The sequence below is a fragment of the Papilio polytes genome, unplaced genomic scaffold, assembly GCF_000836215.1.
Source record: "Papilio polytes unplaced genomic scaffold, Ppol_1.0 DF824102.1, whole genome shotgun sequence".
Lineage (NCBI taxonomy): Eukaryota > Metazoa > Arthropoda > Insecta > Lepidoptera > Papilionidae > Papilio > Papilio polytes.
In genome coordinates, this window is record NW_013525102.1 from 1,010,312 (window position 1) to 1,031,775 (window position 21,464).

The following is a 21,464-nucleotide window of genomic DNA, read 5'->3' on the forward strand; positions in this document are numbered from 1 at the left end:
TTTTATATTTAGAGCTATTTGTTTGTTGCTAAATGCCCACATCGAAAATTAGGTATTTAACATGTAAAAGAAAAACAACAAATGATAAACGCAATTGTTTAAAAGTTGAAAATATAATTCAGTGCCATAATTCCGATAATGATTGAAGGAAGAAGGAAATGAGTTTTCCTTCGCAAAATAAAATCTCTTGCATTATTCATATTTTTTTAATTAGACATTTTTATAAAAAAATACTGTTGTAATAATGACAATTTTTTACATTTTCAACTCGGTCTTCCAGAGGATCTTTGTAGAATCTACTTTTTCAACACCAACTGATTTAATCTGTGCAAGGATGGCGATGCTTGGGAAGTGATACGTTTCGCCGAGTTATAACAAAAAAATATGTTCTTCGCGTAAATTGTTGATTTAAAATAGAGTGTTAATATATCATTCATGTTAATAATTTTTCTGACATAAATTCAACAGTTTGAAATATAAGTTCTCGATTATTATCATGTGTTTTGATAAAATTTATGAATTTTCTCTTGCACTCTGTCTTGGCGGCAACAATACGATGAATATCAACAAAGATATTGCTCTTATAGGAAACTTATTAGTTAATTAGTGCTATTGGAAAATCTGACTATAGATACAATTTGCAGTTTTGATTACAACTTTATTTAAATTTTTATTTTACTGTGTACCTACTATTAATAATTTGTAGAAAATACATGATGAATGATGTCCGTGACAAAGTGTCTGCCGGTTCCTCGACATGGGAGGGTGGCGTTACGCACAGTGAACCACCGCCAGAAACGCAATCATCACCAAGCACCGGCGGAGAAACCCCTCAAACTCCTGGAGCTCCGGTGCCCCTAGCCCAGCATCTCGCTACAGATTTGCATCCTGACCTTCTGCAACAAGGATGGCGAAAGTATTGGTCTAAACGAGAGAATAGACCATACTTTTGGAATAAAATATCAGGAGAATCAATGTGGGAATTGCCAGCAGTAAAAAGAGATTTTGATCCAATTACAGACCCATTAGGCATATGCCACACAGGACCTCCTCCTGCTGGTAGTATCACACCAAGTGCTAGCAAACGACGACCTTCCGAGGATAATGGCCCTCCCCCAAAGAAGTTTGTTTTGGCTGGACCTTGGGATATAGAAGTTCCAACAAATGTTGTAATATATGAACGTCCACCGACTATATGTCCGCATCCCCATCCGGAAATAGAAGGATTTAGATTCACTTTAGCAAATAAACTGAGGCAGTGTTATCAAGAGTTGTGTCACACAAGAGAAAGCATAGATGCGCCAAAGGATTCATTTAATCGTTGGTTAATGGAGAGAAAGGTTAACGATCAAGGTGGATCAGATCCTCTGTTGCCTAGTCACTGCTTTCCTGAAATATCAAGATCTATGTATGAAGAAATAATGAATGATATTCCAATAAAGCTGACACATACGAAATTTACGGGCGATGCTCGAAAACAATTGTCTCGGTATGCTGAGGCAGCAAAGAAAATGATAGAGTCACGGAATGCATCACCGGAGAGTCGTAAAGTAGTGAAATGGAATGCAGAGGATACATTTCAGTGGCTGCGGAGAACTGTCGGAGCTACATATGATGATTTTCAAGATAGATTGGCTCATCTAAGGGTATGTCTCACAGACCAGCTCAAACTTCTGTTTCAATGTATAAATTTGATATTAATTTACATTGGTGAGGGACAAGTTAGCAAAAACAAAGCATTTAGAAAACTGAGTCATATTAATAACAGGCAAAAATAAAAAGCAAATAAATCAATTCCTGTACAATGAAAAGGTTCAAATTCTAAATATGTACTGCATACTAACAAATTGATCTTATATTTTTTTTAGAGACAATGCCAACCTCATTTAGCTGAAACAGCAAAAGCATCAGTGGAAGGAATTTGTCTAAAAATTTATCATTTATCAGCGGAATATGCAAGAAAAATTAGAGAAAAACACAGCTTTTTATTAAAAGAAAATGGAATTCAGGTAATATACAAAATGCAACACTTTTATTATAGTTCCTACAAAGTGTGATATGACATTCTTCTTCTAGGTTTATAGTTTGCTATTGAAATTTAAAACTACTAAATTGAGACATTTGGTTTTTTTTAATAATATTGCCCTCGTAGTATCAACCACACTGACACAATGCAGATTGATTGGCTTAGGTCACATTGTAATGTTTTCCTTCAGCTTAAGTAGATTCGATAAGTATATACAAAACCATTCTAAAACACAACATTGGTAAATGATTGAATCCAAAACTGCAGATTACAACTTAGGTAACCACTTTAAGCACACAAAAAAACCACTGAGACACTGGACCACAACTGGTGACTAAGTACAATTAAGAGTGAAAGCCAAAAAGAAAAGAAAAAAACCACGACCATGCGTGTGCTTCAGGAGCTGACTGCGCCGCTACAGCAGGCGGCACTGCGCAAGGTGTGGTGCTACCCGGTGCAGTGCGGCATCCCCGCGCCGCGCGCGCCTCTTGTTGAACACTTCCTCGACCGCGACCAGGCGCTGCTGCGCTACCTCGGCGACACGCAGATCATCAATGCCACTTATCTACAGAAATTGGTAAAATATTCTAACAATTTTATATATATCTATACTAATATAAAAAGAAATGATTTGTATTTTTGTGAGTATTGTGATAACTCAAAAGCTACTAAGCCAATTTCAAAAATTCTTTCACCATTAAAAAGCTATGCTTTCAGTGACAAAAATAGGCTATATATTTTATTGTTTTTCGGGTGAAGTCGCGAGCAGTAGCTAGTAATATAATAATCAAGAATGGTAATGTTGTTGACACATTATCCAGGTAAATATAAAAAGTAGGACTCATTGGTTTTAAACTTGTTTAAGAATTTGTATCTTTCATACCTACAGTTGAAAATGTTTTTCTTACCCAACACAGCTAGGGTATTTTTTTAATAGTAAGCGAGCAAGGGTAACTTTTTATTACAATAATAACCAATAAAAATTGCTAAAAGGCTTACAATTTTAAAAAGGTTACAGAAACTATGATCTTTAATAGATTTTTTTAAATCTTTTCCATCTAAACTTTCGCATTTATAATAGTAGTGTGTTTAGTTAGATGTTATGTAATGAAGATAGTGCAATGTGTGTCGCAGGAGTGCCTGTACAGGTACAGCTGCTTCGACGACAAGAAGTTCGAGCAGTTCTTGTCGCGGGTGTGGTGCGTGCTGCGGCGCTACGCGGCGTGGGTGGGCGCGGGCGGGGAGGCGCACCTGGCGCAGATGGCGCTGCCCGTGCCCGTGCTGGAGTGCCTGCAGCGCTGCTTCGGCGTCACCTTCGAGTGCTTCGCCAGCCCTCTCGACTGCTACTTCCGCCAGTACTGCTCCGCATTCGCTGACACTGACTCATACTTCGGCTCCAGAGGGTGACTACTTTTAAATTCACGAATTTGGATTATTCCCAACCGTCACCCCGATCTGTCCCCACGTGGCGACAGATGAGAATAAAAAGCTTAATCCGTCCCACTATTACCAATAAGGTGACAGATGGAACCGTTAAGAAATAAAAAAGTTTCAAGCATCCCTTCATTCCATAAGGTGGGACGGATGAAACTTTTTATTCTCATCTGTCGCCACGTGGGCACAGAGCATGGTGACGGTAAGGAATAATCCACAAATGTATGGTGATATTTGCATATACTAGTTTACCTATTTTATAAAAGCGACATAAATGGATGTAACCAACTTTTACCTCTGTCCCCCAAAAGTATAAAAAACACTTAGATGTACTAGAACCTACTTTAAATTAGATCAATTTGATGGTTAGTCGGTGAAACCTATTGAGACTAATTTACCTCAGAGTGGTTTAATAAACACTAAAGGGGACTTAAATGTTGAATTGGAATGAGATGCTCCTATACACTAAGGGATTGATTTAGTAAAGACTAAACATCTAGCTATACCGTTAAACATAACTATAATTTTTAAATTTAGATGACTCAATTACTTATTATAATTACTACCATTGAGTACTACAGTGTGCGTGTTGAATAGCAAACCAATTGTTTTGTTGAATCATCGATGTAAATTAATTATCCTACATTAGTACACGTTGTTACGTAGTCATGATAATTAAGACTATCTACGATGTTGGAAATCCCAATTAGAGTAGAAGTCGGAAATGCAAAAAATGTCGCTGTCTATACTAATATAAAGAGGAAAGATACATATTTTTGTATGAAATAAAATTATATGAAATAACAACTACTGGGATTAGCCCAGTTAAAAATTCTTACACCATTAAAAATCTATGGTATCGCTAAGTAACATAGGCTGTATTTTTCAATTTCACGTGGACAAAGTCGCGACCAACAGTCATGAATAAAAAAGAAGTCAGTTCATGACTTTTTGTGAAAGTAAGGTAATCCGTGTGTCAGTCCGTTCCTGGAGCTGCGGCCGGTGTCGGGGTCGCTGGTGGCGCACCCGCCGTACTGCGAGGAGCTGCTGGAGGCGGCGCTGCGCCACATGGAGCGCCTGCTGCAGGACTCGGCGGAGCCGCTCAGCTTCGTGGTGGTGCTGCCCGAGTGGCCCGACCGGCACACGCACGCGCTGCACAAGCTGCAGGCCAGCCACTTCAAGAGGAAACAGGTAATTAACAACTAACAACACTTCACCTATACCTGTTAAAAACAACATTTGATACATTTAGAAATTAACGGTTTCAATATTTAATGCTAAAATACTTAAATTAAACGCACCTAGAGATTTGAGATAATTTTAGCCGAATAATTGTAAGTGTATTGTAATATATTACGCATTGTAAAATATACAATCTATAAAACATTTCAGGTTGTTATACCAGCATTTGAACATGAATATCGTCATGGATTCCAACACGTCCTTCCAAAGTAAGTTTATTGTAAATTCATATTCTCAATTTTCAACATATCCCTGCCTATTATCGATTTTCAAATAACATGCTGTCCAAAAGTCATCAGCACTGCGCAGTGCACTTTTCTCACTAAAATTATTTTCTGCGCAGCGACTCACGTGAAATTAAGAGCCACAAAGATAAATGAATTAGTAGAGTAAGATTGCTCTAAATAACCAAACAATTTCAGCATTAATAAAAGTAATGATGTAATCAGGAACGAGGTGTACTTCCGGTGGGGCGGTGGCACGGTGGTGGTGTGGCTGCAGAACGCGGCGGGGTTCGCGCGCTGGGGGCCCACCGAGGAGCGCGTGGAGGCGCTGCTGGACGCGTGGCGGCCGCGCGCCAAGCTGCGCTCCCCGCACGCCGCGCACCCCGCACACCCCGCACACACGCCGCACCCCGCGCACACGCCGCACCCCGCGCACCACGCGCACCACGCGCCCTCCGCTGACGTCGACAACGTCAACGTCAACATCAACGTCAACACCAACAACGTCGCACCCGGCAGCGCCACGCCCGCCGACAAACGCTGACGTTACACAAGTATGTTACCCCCATACAAATGTTAACACTACACTCAATAGACCTATCTGACGAAAAGAGTTACATCTTTTATGCTAAATAAACTTAGTTCTGACAGTTTGTTTATTTAAAATAAACAAACTAACTGTCAGAACAGAACTTCAACTATGATTTAGGAGTTCTTTTATGAAATGTAACTTTTTTCCTCTAAGTTACTTAACTGCTTACAAGTTTGACCATTGACCCACAGACATGTTTGTTTCAATAATGCAGTACATATTGTAATAATGCATAGCTATGTTATAAAAGTTAACTTATCTCCACTAAAAGTCATACTAAAATAATTAAATAAAAAGTTTTTATTTGATAGATATTCTAAAACTACTTTTGTTTCTGGCCCGTGAAAATTATGTTGGTTAAATATATATGATTCATTTAAAAATGAAGTGATTTCAATGTTTTATGCAAAAAGACTTAAATTATATGCATCTAGGGATTTGAGATATTTTTAGCCAAATAATTATAAGTATATTGTCAATATACTTGTGTTCACACATCAAGAGGAAGTGTGTTTGTGACTATTTGAAGAATTTAATTTAATATGAATAGAGGTAGGAATATGCGGCATAAAGACTGGTAAGGGTTTTAGAATGTATGTGCGTGTAACTACATGTATGTAGGTTGAAAGATTAAGAACATTGTAATGTATTTCCAAATCTATAGATCCGATTGGTTTGACATCAAAGAGTATTTAATATTATAGAAAGGACATTACAAATAATTTAATCAAATCAATAAACTCAGAACCGCTAAATAACAAAATTCAAGCTAGTTATTTGTAACATCCGAAGTACCAGTGGTACCTATTTGACACTATGGTTTAGTTTGTAATGTCCTGTCTATTGTAATATTGTTAAATGTCTTTAACATGAGTCACTTTTTGCAACAGTTATTAACAACGCACATTATAGCAATTCTAAGCAATAATAAATACTTAAGAATTACATTGATCATGTTAAATGACTTGATGGCATAAAGTACAGTTTGCTTTAGGGCTGAAGGAAACTCACGTTTTAATATAAATTACGTTATTGTCATGACATAGCATAATATTTATTTAAATGAACTCTATGGGAATAGACTTAAGATACCAAATGCTTGTATAATGTTTATTTAGAATATACACAAATGGTTTATCGAGCCGCTTTTTAGATAGTTAAAAATAAATCTATATATATAAAAGTGAAGATGTTTGGCGCTTGTTGTCGAATATAGGAGTTAGCAGTTGGTTAAGGTTGATATGTAAGATCGGGACTGCCATTTGTTTTACTTTTGATTAATATTAAAAATCAATTTTCATAACTATTTAAATCAATTTAATTTATCATAATTTTTTACTTGAAGAATTCAGATATATACACTGTGGTTGAAAGTTTTATATGTATGTTTTTCTGTTCTGTTTTCTTTTTTTTTTTTCAATTTTCAATTATACAGGTTTTTTTTTTTAATTTACTGATTTTCATAGAATAAAACGAATAAAATTAATACAGTGTAATATTACAAATGGCTATGTTCTACACTAAAATTAAAATAGGACTAAGAGAACATAAAAACTATAGTGAATAAGCTTGAAAAAAACATAACTATTCGACTTGGCGATTGCCTCCTAAATCCTGCCAATCTATGTAAAGAAATGCAGTTAAATTTCGTATTAATTTAATTTCGTGTGCTATTTTCAAACATGATTAAAGTAAAAATATCATTCTGTTTTACTTGTCTATAGAATTGTGAGTTTAATTTCGATAGGAATTAAAAAAAATTAAAACTATCAGTAATATTAAAAACTACTCCCTATTTATTTTATATACTATCCTGCAAATCTAACCGTGGGCTTCCACTGGCGGAATATTTGTAAGAAAGATTTCTTTTCAATATACATGTTACATATTGAACTAACCAACGAAAATAATCTTTTATAAGATACATAAGTTTTTTCGTCAATGGAAACCCACCGATATATGCACTTGTATAATGTTATACTACTTGTAAGAATTTTTATCTGTTTGTATCAATTATAAGTTTAAAAATCAATTTTTAAATGTGATAATATATTCTTAGTATCAAACTTAAAGTCTAATTTATAAGATTTTTTATACACATGTCTGTTTCATAACACATTGTGTAGGTTCTAATGATTTAATGGTGCCTTTTTTTTTATAATTACAGATATATCATAGTCCATAATTTTAAATCGATAAGTACAATGCGGATGCCGGCCGCTAATTTGTTATTTTCGTTTCGTCTGGTTATATCACAATACTTTTTAACGACGCCTAATGATGCTATCCGTTTGTAATAAATCCAGAATGTCAAAAATTCAATGGTTGTCTTCCGGCGAGCGCAGGTCGCTTACCAATTATTGTTATAAGGTTCCATGCGTTTACTGATTTTTACAACTCGATAAGGAACGTATGAGAAATTGATATGGACTATAAAGCTCGCTATACACCTTCCGTATTAACTGCACAGTTAAAACTGAATGTGTATAGCCGGCTTGAATATAAGATTATGTAATTTGTACATATATTTGTAATGTACATAATTTTTCGACATGATTTTGTTTATTTACTTAATGTAAGTTCTTTTAAGAGCCCCTTTTTCACTGTTGTAAATTACGATAAAGATATATTTTGATTGTTCGTCATTATATTTTTTAAAAAATCAATTTGTTTTTTTATGAAAATGTTATTTAATATCGTTATTTTGATTTATCAATGATTTCATTAGTATGTAGTGATTAAAACAATTAATAAAAGTATGCGTGTATTTATGCACTTTTATAAATCTCAGCCAATTTGTTCTTAAAACAAGGCATTTTTAAATAAAAAAAAAACATAGTTTTTACATCCTTCATCGAGAATTTACATCGAAACAGGTTTGTTTATTCCCACCATTATTATATATCATATGTGTGGGTGCACATACTCAAGCAATTTAAAATACGAGAAGGGGGTTCAAGGATTAAATAAAAATACATTTAGAGAAAGAAAATATATTTAATACATACTTAGGTTAACTAAGATTTAAGGAGACGCCAAAACAAATTACAGGCGGAATTACGACATTACAGATCACATCTAAACTTTGTTAAGAATTAATAAATTTAGTTAAATAATCAGTAGTCCTAGCTACGATAATCATCAATATTATAATTAAATTTAATATAGTAGATATGAATGAACCATGTTTAACGTTTAAAGATGTCCAGAAATTATAAATATTTTATGTATGGGAAGTTAAAATTAAACAACCCATTTCCAATATTTTTTTTATCAACTTTTCGTCAGATTTTTAGTATTATACTGTAATCAACGCCTTTGTACACTGTTTTACTTCCAGCAGTATTTATATAAAGTAGAAATAACTATCTTCTTGAAACTTCTCTTAGGGCATCGATCATTAGTTCTAAATCTTTAGTTGTTAGAACTTATAATAATTACAACATTTATTAACACTTACCTTTATTGAGAATGGATTATTTTTTGTGTGACAATGCTATATGCAAAAATTGTGCAAAATAGTCTATTTAAAATCTGCTTGTGCCATTTGGACACAAAGTGATTTTTTTCTTAAAAAACTATTAAAACTTAAGTTCTCACTTCTTAAAACTACAAAGAGAAATGCTTAAATCTACCTTAGATTGAACAAAAATTGATAATGTACTATTTATTTTGAGTAAAAATTTGTAAACAAATGTTTAGTCTAATGAAGAAACAACTGCGTAAATAATTAATATCTGGTATTAATTACTTACTACATTAATATTAATTTCGATCAAAATTAAGAACATGCATTCGGCATGACAAGTGTTAAGAATGTGAAAGATTCTCACTGCGGTAAAGAAACATGTACCTTTGCTTCCAAAAGTAAAATGTTGATAATTGTTAATATCTAATAACCTCTAATGACTGTTACTCTTCTTGAGTAGACAAAGACGACGCAAATAAAATAGATTCTATAATCTCTACACCAAGCACCAATATTAAAAATTTGTGATTGAAACATACTACACAAAATTTCAATTAACTAGTCACTAACAAAAACATATAGAAAGGTATTCCTGCAACTCGTTTAAATATGAATTGAACCCTTACATTAATTTTTATAATAAATCCTGTTTGTAAATTTGTGAACTACTTGACACAAAATCACCTCTGTTATTAACAATGTTGATTGGTAAATTACAATAACTAACTCTATAAAGATTATCTTCTATGTTCTGCTAACTAGCTCTTAGTTATATAATTGTAGATATATGATGAAAGAAGAAAAAATAAGTGCAGTACAGATAAAGTTATGATAACTTAGTTATATTCTTCATCTTCGTCCATAGCAAAGTCCACGCCTGAGTCAACAGCGCACACAGGGCTAGAAAAAGAAGGAAATGTACATGCTGTATATCTTTTCTATAATATACAGTGCGATTCATAGAATCAAATCCATATAACACTTTAAAAATTTTGTTTCGTGAAAAAATCTTTGGTATCAGGAGTACAAATAAATGTTATCAAAATGTTATGTCTTTCAAACAAAAACTATTTATTGGCAAAGTTTGTCATGTTATAATAATTTGTATAAAAAGTTATGCATTACACAATGTAATATTAAGGAAATTATGTGCACAGAAATTCATTACCTCATTGCTCTGCATGTAAAGAAGACAATCCGTTTGAGCTTCTTGTTGTAGAAGAAGTAGTTGAATGTCCAGAGGCAGCCAGGCTCTCCGAACGGGTCACTAGCAAGGTCTGGTCCATAGCTATAGATGCGGCAATCAGCGAGCGCCACCTCGTCATCTATAGCAGCCCATAGCGCCGGTCGCAGCTGCCGCCAGCGCGCGCCGCCCACTGCTGAGAGTGCAGCGTCCACCGCACCCTGCGCCCAAGTCACCGACGGCTCCGCACTGAACTCGCTGCTCTGATGTTTACAATATATTATTGTAACAAATATTACAGAATTATAAAATTAAAACCTTAAAGTAAATCATGTTTTAGATAGTCAAAATAACAAGATAAAAGAAAATATTCTTATTGATGTTTAATTTTTTCTTTTCACAAAATAATGCCTGGTTCACATTTGTCCAGTTAGACAATGGTGTAAGCAAGGCATAGCCTGTACACAATAATATTATGCCATTTGCATACCAGTCCAGTTGTTGAGTGCTACTTGCTAAGTGCAAACCAAGCATAAATAAGCAAAAGAGAATAACAAAAAACATGTAGAATATTTATTTAAGAACTTTAAATAAATGTTTTACCTTTGCCATTGAAAAATCATAATCAGGGAATGCCGCATTCAATGTTGCAATCAGATAGAACAATGTCTTCCGAGATATTGTGTCACAGAGAACACCATCCTCATCTCCCGACAGGCTGCGACTATAACAATTATATTGCTTGCTTTAATATAGCTCGGTGAAACTTCTATCAAAATATATTTTGTAAATACTCTCTCTCAGATAAATACAATCTTTATGTAGTAAATAACAACTATGTAAGAATGTTATTGCTACAAGATATGTGTCATTGACATTACAGTTTCTGTTGATGTAGGTATTTTTAAAAGTGTAGTAACAAAAAAGTAAATATGTAATGATCCTCTATTACTTATCATTTTCTTTGTAAAGTAATCTAATAAGAATTATATGAGTTTCATTAAATTTGCCACTGCAAGATGCTTTCAAACAAATACAAAAAAATATTTGTATATAAAGAAGGTATACAATAACATACCTGTATGTAACCCCCTCCGGAGGTGACAGGGCCTGCAGGTTATGGGTGGTCTCCCCATCAGCAGTAAAACGCTTGTAGAACGCTTTCTCGGTTCCCGCCATCTTACAGCTGTAACTTTCGACACGACCCTGCACGGCGCTGTCGCCGTTCAAGATCGAAAGTGCGCGGCTAAGCGCTTCCAAGCGACCGCTTTCCAAAAGTTTCATCTTCAGTATTTTGAGTTGTACTTTACCCTCTAAAACTTCTCGTTATAAATGCTGTGCTTGTATATTTGCAGCACGGTGCATTACTTCTGTACATAGCAGAGGGGTGTATGAATATTCCTTTTCTTTTTGAATGGAGAAGATTCACACTCGGAATTAAATTCGACTTCTGTTCTTCCGCGCTGATGGGATGCGGGAACATCACAAATAAGAGAAGAAGTGAAGATTTTCTAATTTCTATTAGAATTCGTATCAGTGTATTTTTAGCTCGCTGAGCCCTCTGTCTACAATAGCGCGTCACTACACTTGTTGTCCCACAAATTTTCACAAACACAAATCGTATCGTTAAAGAACAAAATCCATGAAAGACATCGTTGTTAAAGTTATATAAACACAACAAATTAATAATTTTACACTTTTGATTACAATTGAGGGTGTATTGAAGTAAAATTGGATTTTAAACTCACAATCACAGTATCATTACACAATACTCAAAGCAAAGAGTCTGTAAAAAAAAACGAAACAGTACGATTACACAAACACAAAGCACAATAGTGATGTGAGTCTACTAATTTGAAAACCGATTTCAAGGAATTTTAACGTTTCTAGAACGGTTTTGTTTTTTTTTGATAGATTGTTATGGTTTTTCCTTATACCAATAGCTGTTACCAAAAAAAGTAAAGAAAAAAATTATTAAAGCAGTTTTAGTACGAAGCTAAGCAATTTTTATTTGTTCTTAATCTTTATAATTAGTAATTTAACTCATCCCGACATCATATTGATATGACTTACTTTTAAGCCTATTGTGCTATGTTATTACTGTATCCTGGTCCTGGATGAGGATTACACTTTGTTTAATTAACCGTTAGCTTCACTCCTCTTCAACGAATAAATCTTTACCCGATAGTATCACGATGATACGTACTAAACCGAAAGAGTCACCTCACCCCACCACTAAATTAGTTGAGAAAATTAGAGAAAACCATTAAGTTGAAAGAAAGGAAATAAAAGCAACCCTACGTTTCATAGAAAAAAATAATAATAAACATCCCTAGAATGAATCATCATTCACAGAGTCTCTCACTTCTATTTTAATTATTTTGTCTTTATTCTAACCTGTCATTTTTCTCATTGGCTTAAAGATATTGTAACCAAAGCATAAAAAAAAAATTAAATATTCTATCTAGGTTTTAATGTCAATGTCAAGTAGAGACAAGTGTCAAATCCGATTCAATATGAAATTGCATTGAAGAAATAAATATCAAATTTATTTGGATGCAAATTCAAAATGTAAAAGATTTTTAATTAACAGTTACACCTAAGTTATACAAACGTATAATTTCTCATTGTATAAGTTTGTATAAAGAAGCAAAATAAGAGTTAAATATGATGTCGAAGATCCTTAACCCAAACTTTCACATTTGGGATAAATGTGATATTTAAGATTGATGAGAGATGAAAGAAAGAATGTATAGTTGTGGATGTATAAATAAGCAAGTAATATAAAAAAAAAACAAGTTCCTTGTAATGAGACTTAGTCATTGAACATTTCCTTGCAGTAACTATTTGATATCTAAATCCTGTAAACAAAATCCAAAATGGTTCCTGGAGCATTGGCTTATTCTATTTTCAAAACTTTGTCTAAGTCAAGTCAACCTTTCTGTAAGCTAGTAAGACATCAAAGTCCAAAATTACTTGGATGTCATTTTTATGGTGAGTGATAAATGTGTTTAAAATAATTGAATTGAAAAAGGATGATATAAACTTTATCAAGCAAAAACTACTTTAACTATACAATATACATCAGGAAACAAAAACACAGTAAATCTTTAATGTATGGTGGCCACCTTTTTGGGTTCTTCTTTTCATAGTAAAATTCAACAAACAAAACCAAAAGAGAGGTTAATTAAATTTATATTATGTTTTAGCGACTCACAAGAGATTTTATCGTCGTACTGAAATTATTCAAAACAATGACAAATGGGAAATAACATTAGATCATCGCCGACTAAAAACTCCTAATGGGAAAGTACTTAAAGTTGGTAGTGAACAATTAGCCAGAGCTATTGCGGCTGAATGGGATGCACAAGATGAGACTATTGCACAGCCTTCTATGCACTTGGTAAATATTAAATGGTATACATATCATAGTATAAATATTATGAAAAGGAAAGGCTTATATTTTTGTCACAATTAAACTCCATAAATGTTTACTCATATGAAGTTTGGACTGATGGACATGCTAGTTCTAAAGTCAGCTTCTTAACTTAAATTTAGAATCATCAGATTAGACAATTTTTGTTTTTTTTCACGGGAAATGTAAAATTTGTGGAACATTAAAATAATTGCAATTTTTTAAAATTGGAGTCTTATATTTTGGGATAAATGTTACCTTGTTTCAGACAGCATTATGCAACACAGCATTGGATAATCCAGGAAAATTGACTTCACATGATATAACAACATATATGATTGAATATCTAAGCACAGACACACTGTTTTTTTATTCAGATGTAAGTAACAAATTAGTTTAAAAAGAAATTAATAACTCTGCATCTCTAAAAATAGTAAAAAAATTGAGAATAAGTAATGCCTATTTCGGTAACTAAAAAATAACATGTGCCGATATGGATTTAAAAAATAATATTACATGACATGATACTGTCCATGCAAACTTCTCACTGTAAATACTAGATAGTAGAAAAAAAATTAATTCAAAATAACAGCACAAACCTGATAACATTTTATATGTTTTAATGGGAATATATGGCTTAATACAGGAAGAAAAAGATTTAAGAGTATTACAAGAACAAAAGTGGGGTCCAGTGTTGGAATGGTTTGAAAAAAGGTTTGGTATCAAACAAGAGATATCTCACGACCTGGAGCCTCCTCCAGTCAGCATCAAGACGAGAGAGGCGTTGGCGCGTCATTTTCTGTCTTATGATTTTGCAGCATTAAATGGTTTGTTTATTTTTCTAATTGAAAGAATTACAGCATATATGTATTTTAATCACAAGAGATGCATAAAAATGTTTTAGCGTTTACATTTGGAATGGAGGCATTAAAATCGCCTGTGCTGATGTTGGCATGTGTTGATCGCTACTTGGAACCAACTGAGGCTGTGCTGCTCTCCCGACTGGAAGAGGAATATCAGGTAACATTAACAATTAGAAAGTAAAGATCAAGTATATAAGTAGAAAATAGTTTTGTCAGTTTAGAACTCCTGGAGTCCAATATTTTAATAACCATAGTCAAATTTAATGGGAATAGAATTTATATTAACTCATTCCACTAACCGGCAGTGTGATTTTCGAGTACGTATTTATTTTGGAAATTACTTGAATTGATGATACAAACATGCCTGTTTGTAATAAATCTATGATAACAGCTTTATAAAGGTAAAATTGTTAATATAGGTTTTTTATAAATTATCTTTTATATAAATTTGAATGTTTGGGGTTATATGAAAATAAGGGGGTTGTTTTGTATTAGTTAGTGCGCTGGGGGCGCGTGCCGTGGGCGCACGAGCTGAACCAGGCGGAGCTGACGGCGCGCGTCGCCGCCTCCTGCCTCGTCATACACGCCGCCGTTGAGAAAAATTCCCTCTCCGTTAAGAACCGCAGCGAGCAAGGATCATAAATTATGTTTTGTTATTTAGTCAGTAAATTAATAATTGATTGTAATTTAGAAGATTAAATTGTTTCAATAATTTTCTCGACTTTTATTCCCTTGATTGTGGATCATGAATATTAAACGCGCCAAATGGGAATCTGTAAACGCTGCCTACCCGTCTGGTAATGGGCGTGAGTACGGTTGTTACAGGTACGTGACATTGTTCAGTACCCACATGTGCTCAAAGGATACTATCGTTTAATTTTATTAACTCTGTTGGACTGTCGAGATGAAGCAAGAGCGGTCCAGATAACTAGGCTAGACTGGATGAGTAATTAAATGATTTAATTTCATTATCGGTTATAATTATATTATTAAATTAAATAGGACTAAAAAATTTACGTCATTTGTAAAGAGTGACATGAATGAGTAGTAAGAATTCAGCCGCGTATGCAATACTAAATAATTTTACGAATAAATTGCCTCAGTTATGTTACGAATATAGAAACCTTCATTTGACCGGTACTGTTGTGAAATATATACAGCCCTGTATTACTCATCTTTACAATTTTTAAGCGTAACAATTGAGGTGCTACTAAAAAGTCGGGAAGTATCCAAATTTAAGTGGGGCCGAGTGTTTTAAAATGAAATAGAAATAGCAAAAAGTGAATCGCGAAGTTGGGCTAAATATAGCTGATCGGGCGGCGCGCTGCAGGCGGCGGGCGGCGGCGAGCGACGGGTGGTGGCGGCGGGCGGCCGGCGCTGGCGACTCAGTGGCCGCGCGACCTCGCTTTGTTCTCCACTGCGCTCCGCCTCCGCGCCGTACACTACACTATTATTGACAATTGTGGTCGTTGACAAAAGTTGTTACATTATGATTGTTTGCCGTGTTTGACCTCTGCCCCAATCTACTAATTGAATATTTCTTACGATGAAGGGCGTTAACAACGCTTTAAATATATCGCGATCCGTGCGAAATCGAGGTTAATATGCTCTAGATTCGGTTTTTGTTACTTCTCATGGTTTCAGAGTGAGTAAGTATGAATTGTACTATTTCGAGATAAAAGTGATTTTCAAATTGCATATTTAAATGTAAAGATTGCAAATAATATCAACTCCTTGTTCAAGTGTAATTTATATTGTCCTGTTTGAATTTTCAGAAGGTGATGAACGGCGATATAAAAGCGGAGGCACCGCGTCCGCGACCACTCTCCGGTGGTATTTGGACGTTGTTCTCGTGGCTCCGACGCGACGACCGCTCCATCTCCAGCGAGAGCCTTTCCAGTGCTGGGTCTGACCGCACTGCTGTCAGCTTTGCTTTCCTAGAACCCTTGAATTACAAGGCTGCAACAGAACCGATCGTTTTGCCGCCGCTCAGTCCGCCCACTGATTCTTATAAAAAAAGGGTGCGGGATCGAAATTTTCGAAGGCAAAGAGAACGCAACCTAACTCTTCATCGGAAATACGGTTTATTTAAAGGAGAAAACGGCGACAGATACGACGCATTTAGCCTTCCGTTTGACCGCAGGAATATATCCGACGGCGGAAATAATATTGAACGGGGACGAAGAGCCGCGAGCGAAAGCTTTCAGAGGCGAGCTCCTTACGTACCTGGTAAAAGACGTGCACCTTTGCCCCCAACGGTCACTTCTTCTCTTCCACGAAATTTTTCAAGGAAACGACCAGCTCCTCAACCACCCAATAGATTAATAGTCGACAATAGCGTTGCTTTACGTTCTGGACCAATGAATCCAAAGCCTAATTGTGATAGACGCTCTTTACCTAACAATGTCTCTGTGGACATCAATATTGAAAAATCTAAACAAGAAATAAAGAAAACTGATAAAAGTTTTTTGAAGCAAATTTTTGACAATAAAAAGAGAAATTCTTCGATAGAGTCAAATTATGTAAAACTATTACCAAACATTAGTGAATTAGATAAACAAGCAGCTAAAATTATTGAAAACAAGAAACTCAAGTTATTGGAAGCAAAAGGAACTGTTTCTGTTAATGACATCGGTTCAGATCCTTCAAAGAATTGGATTTGTACTCAATGTTTTAGAAATTACAATAACGCGGTATCAACTTGTTCATATTGTGTATTGAATAACAAATATACAGGTAATATCTTACAAAATAATCTAAATTCAAATGTAGCTTCAAATATATACACGCAAACCGATAATGACTTAAGGAAAATTGCATCAACGAGTAAACGAAATGAAGAAGACGAGAAGAAAAAGCTAAAGGAAATGTTGAAGGAAATGAAAGATTCTCTTCCTAAGCGACCTAAACAAAATGTATTACCCACTGAAAGTCCTACGCTTCGAATAGGATCTTCGCGGGAGAAACACATATCTGACCCACCTACTAAAAACGAAAGCCCTTCAAAGAAACTAGATGTAACAGTTGCTAAAGAAGATATTATGCAGCCATCCACCAGCGGGATACAAAATTCTGTATTTCATCAAATTAAATCGAATGTTACAGACCAAAGTATTATGATGGCAATTTCTAAAAATATTGAATCTAAGAAAGTTTCCAATATACCGAACGATATGACGAACAAAAACTCACAAGACGAACCAATTGTTATTACTTACAAGGATGGTATTCGTCATACTACAGTACAGGAGAAAGAATCATTATTAAAAACACAAGTTGATGTTGAGGGTGCGGAAAAAATTAAAAAATACCAACCAACAGTTCAAAATAAATTACTTGATAATTCTAAGGCCTCATCTGACGTAAAACCAGAAATATCGAACCAATTAAAATCAAAGATATCCCCAGAAATAAAACACAAAAATTTAACACCAGCCTTGTTTGTTAGTGAAGGATCAAAACCAAGACCCATAGAAAGTCTAGCTAATCTTAAACCTGAAGTAACACTTACACAGACTTCTGTAAGTTCTTCTATTACGAAACTGCCAACAAGTGGGAAGACACAAAAAAAGGAAATTGAAGTCAATACAGCAACTACTGATACAACCTATCTATCAAAGCAGCGATCGGCAGAAAACTGTCTAGATAAAAATGTGAAATCCACTAAATGTGGTGAAGAGAAAACAACTAAAACAAACGAAAATAACATTCAAGTTTCAAGTACGAGTAGTGCACCGAGTCTTCACACACCTTTAAGGATTTCATCGCTTTTGAATCCAGTTTATCGCCCTATGACATCACCTAAATCTGCATCGGAGGGGAATTCAAAGAACATTAAAGGGCCTAAACCCGATGTTATATCATTATCAACTGCAGTCATTTCACAGCCTCCTACAGTATTGATAAATCAAAGACCTCTTATGCCTATCAAAGAAATATCGGAACCAAGTGAGAAAGAACCCGAGGAAAAGCAAATGGCATCACCGTCAATTACAAAAAACCAATATAGCACAAATACATCTGTATGTAAAGTTTTAGGGGTTACACCTTCATCGTCCAAAGACAAGCAGGAGAAATGTATCAGTAAAGCGGAACATCATATCAGGCGAAGACAGCTTGTGAATCAATTAGAACAATCTATAGCGACAGGTGATGAACAAGCAGCTGCCGAAGCTGCTGTTAAACTCGCTAAACTTCGATTGTCGTGTTCCGTTTTGTCTTTTTCTTCACAAATCATTGGGAATGCCGCTATTCCAAGAATTATAGATTCTAACACAAAAGCTGCAGAAAAAAATGATAAAAACACGGTAGGTGGTTTAAACAGAGTTCCCATGCAGGAGAAGGTCAATAATGAATTAACAAAGCAAAAAGAATCGTCAGAAAAACAATCACTAGTCCCTTGTTTAAACAAAAGTGCCGCGAACGAGACTACGAACAGACCTTCTACGTCAAAAGACCAAGGAACATCGAAAGAAGATAAAATCGCAATCTCACAGATAAATTTAAAACAGAAGGCCTCTGGTATAGAGTCTAGTCATGGAGAAAATAAGATAATGGCGTAAGTATATTACGAATATTACCGCACTGTACTTCAATTAATTTCAAAATCTAGTAAATGGTATCCAGTAAGTAGAAAAACTTTTTATTACAAATGGAAATACGATTCACGTGGTCGATAGCTTTAAAGATTGTGTTATTCTTACAACAATAAAAAGTTTAGTTCTTCTGTTTAGGGTTATTACAGAATGAACACTTAAACAAAAAATGTTTAGTAAACAGTAATCTGTTACTACTTATAGAAAACATACTGTCATCTCCTCATATTCTGTTTGCAAAACCTGAAACAACTTTTAATTTACTTGCAGAATCAAGATATGGGTTGAGGATAAGGAAACCACTCGCGGCCCGATACAGTTTCGAATATCAAAACAAGCAACGATGGGTGAGTTGCGGCGGCAGGCGGAAGCATCACTGGGACTCGATTCCAAATTACAACGTTGGATAGTTGGCAGAACGTTATGTTTGAATGATTCAACACCTTTAGCAACTCTAGCTGGTCCTGATCTGAGTGCACCCTTCTACTTATGTATAGTAGAGTCTGGTATGTCTTCTTTGATCATAATATCGAGAAATCTAAAAATAAGGTTATTATTAATTTGGATTATTAACATTTAACGGACTCGAAGGTCATTAAAAAATCTAATAGTATTTAGTAGTCTGTCCGTCGTATTTCATCCTTGCGCTTATCAGCACAACTACAAGGTAAATTGCGACAATTTCCTTATGTGGCAATAAATCTTTATTTCAGAAACAAAGAAGGAGGTAACAGGCGATGGCAGTAGAAACAGCGAAGATCGGCAAATGGGTAATGGAGCTGGGGAGGTTTATAAGGAACTTATGAAGCTAGAGCAGCAAGCAATTGTTCCAAACATGGACGCGTTTGAATGTGGCGTTTGCATGGACGAATGTGAAGCCGGGAGAGGCGTTGTACTTCGTGAATGCATCCATACCTTTTGTAGAGATTGTCTCGCTGATGTTGTAAAGCATTGCGAGGAGGCGGTAGTGTCGTGTCCGGCTATCGGATGTCCTGGAATGCTACAAGAGCGTGAAATACGTGCCTTGTTATCTACCGAGGAGTATGAGCGTTGGCTAGCTCGAGGGTTAGCCACCGCCGAATGTGGAACTCGAAACGCATTCCACTGTCGTACCAGTGACTGTACGGGCTGGGCTCTCTGTGAACCTGGAGTCAGAAAGTTCCCATGTCCAGTATGCAAATGCAACAATTGTGTGCCCTGTCAGGTAATTTATATCACAGTGTTTTAACAGCTAACATTCGTATAATTCATACAAATCTACAACAAAACGCACGGTATGAAATTAAATAGATCATTAATCTGTACTAGTCTAAAAAAAATCAGCGTTTCTTTAATCTTCTTGTTGATTCTAAGCGTATTTGCTGTATCTTTGCAATTAATCAATTTCAATTTACAATCTAAAGCCTAGAGTACTAGGTGATTTTCTATCAATAACTTGTCAGTTATAGGAGTTAGGTCTTTATTTATTTTCTAGGCTATACACGACGGCGAAACATGTGAACATTACCAAACGAAACTTCGCACGGCCGTCACAGCAGCCCAAACGAATGAAACTGATGCGGGCACTAAAGCGTTGCTGGATTCACTCAAACGCCGTGGCGAAGCTCTAGAGTGTCCGGAGTGCAGTGCCATCATCACAAAGAAGTGGGGCTGTGACTGGGTAAAATGTTCGGCGTGTAAAACTGAGATCTGCTGGGTGACGCGCGGCCGGCGCTGGGGGCCCGCAGGCCGCGGCGACACCACCGCCGGCTGCAGGTGTGGCGTCGACGGCAAACGATGTCATCCTTCTTGCGGTTATTGTCATTAATTTATTATTTATGTATAATCTATTAACTATATCTAAATGTGTATTTGTATTAAAAATTTTACATACATGAATCTACAAATAAAGTATATTATGTTTATAGTTAATTTCTTCCTTGTTTATTTTATTAGTACAATATCCCAAGAAGCATAAACCATAAACCAATTTAACTACATATCTTTACTTAATTACTTTATTTACCTTATAATAAATCATACTAATACTATAAATGTGAATGTTTAGATGGATGGATGTTTGAATTTGTAGCCTTAACGGATGAACGGATCTGGATCGGAATTTGGCATAGATGTAGAACATAATTTGGAAGAACACATAGGCTACACACATTTGTTTTTTTAATTCCATGCGGATGAAGTCGCGAGGAAAGCTAGCATTATAATAAAGCATAAAAACACATACTACTTATTTATGTAGGATGTCAGTAATCAGGCTATCTTTTTAATAAAAAGCCCTCCATTTTAGGCTATATATTTTCATACTCAACACTTGTTTTAAAACAATTGTTATCCCTCTTTTTAAATTGTTTCAGGTGTATTCAAAGATTAAATAAAAAATAATATCATGTAATGACTGTCTAATTTAAAAAAAAAAAATCA

The 21,464-nt window shown here is 35.2% G+C and overlaps 4 protein-coding genes across 5 annotated transcripts; 3 read left to right on the forward strand and 1 right to left on the reverse strand.

The window, feature by feature from the left end:
- Positions 1–317: 317 nt before the first annotated feature.
- On the forward strand, positions 318–6,948 carry LOC106099708 (phosphorylated CTD-interacting factor 1). The gene is made up of 7 exons (XM_013278326.1): positions 318–1,646; positions 1,869–2,009; positions 2,427–2,603; positions 3,161–3,429; positions 4,441–4,651; positions 4,853–4,911; positions 5,152–6,948. The coding sequence occupies exons 1-7, from the start codon at positions 714–716 to the stop codon at positions 5,468–5,470; spliced, it is 2,109 nt and encodes a 702-aa protein (XP_013133780.1). The 5' UTR covers positions 318–713; the 3' UTR covers positions 5,471–6,948.
- Positions 6,949–8,909: 1,961 nt separating this feature from the next.
- LOC106099853 (repressor of RNA polymerase III transcription MAF1 homolog) lies at positions 8,910–11,977 on the reverse strand. Its single transcript, XM_013278532.1, has 4 exons — positions 11,249–11,977; positions 10,774–10,894; positions 10,156–10,433; positions 8,910–9,887 (listed from the first exon to the last, which is right to left on the reverse strand). Exons 1-4 carry the CDS (start codon positions 11,452–11,454, stop codon positions 9,824–9,826), a joined length of 669 nt encoding a protein of 222 aa, XP_013133986.1. The 5' UTR covers positions 11,455–11,977; the 3' UTR covers positions 8,910–9,823.
- A 675-nt stretch (positions 11,978–12,652) lies between these two features.
- LOC106099531 (ATP synthase mitochondrial F1 complex assembly factor 2) lies at positions 12,653–15,162 on the forward strand. Its single transcript, XM_013278095.1, has 7 exons — positions 12,653–12,741; positions 13,011–13,164; positions 13,380–13,573; positions 13,854–13,964; positions 14,232–14,412; positions 14,490–14,605; positions 14,944–15,162. Exons 2-7 carry the CDS (start codon positions 13,050–13,052, stop codon positions 15,088–15,090), a joined length of 864 nt encoding a protein of 287 aa, XP_013133549.1. The 5' UTR covers positions 12,653–12,741; positions 13,011–13,049; the 3' UTR covers positions 15,091–15,162.
- A 380-nt stretch (positions 15,163–15,542) lies between these two features.
- LOC106099894 lies at positions 15,543–20,954 on the forward strand. Of its 2 annotated transcripts, none has more exons than XM_013278580.1 (5): positions 15,543–16,097; positions 16,224–19,006; positions 19,314–19,549; positions 19,757–20,247; positions 20,518–20,954. In XM_013278580.1, exons 2-5 carry the CDS (start codon positions 16,230–16,232, stop codon positions 20,848–20,850), a joined length of 3,837 nt encoding a protein of 1,278 aa, XP_013134034.1. In that variant the 5' UTR covers positions 15,543–16,097; positions 16,224–16,229; the 3' UTR covers positions 20,851–20,954. The 2 variants fall into 2 exon arrangements, with proteins under 2 accessions (XP_013134034.1, XP_013134035.1); XM_013278581.1 differs by having other exon boundaries at positions 15,543–16,093.
- The last annotated feature ends 510 nt before the right edge of the window (positions 20,955–21,464 follow it).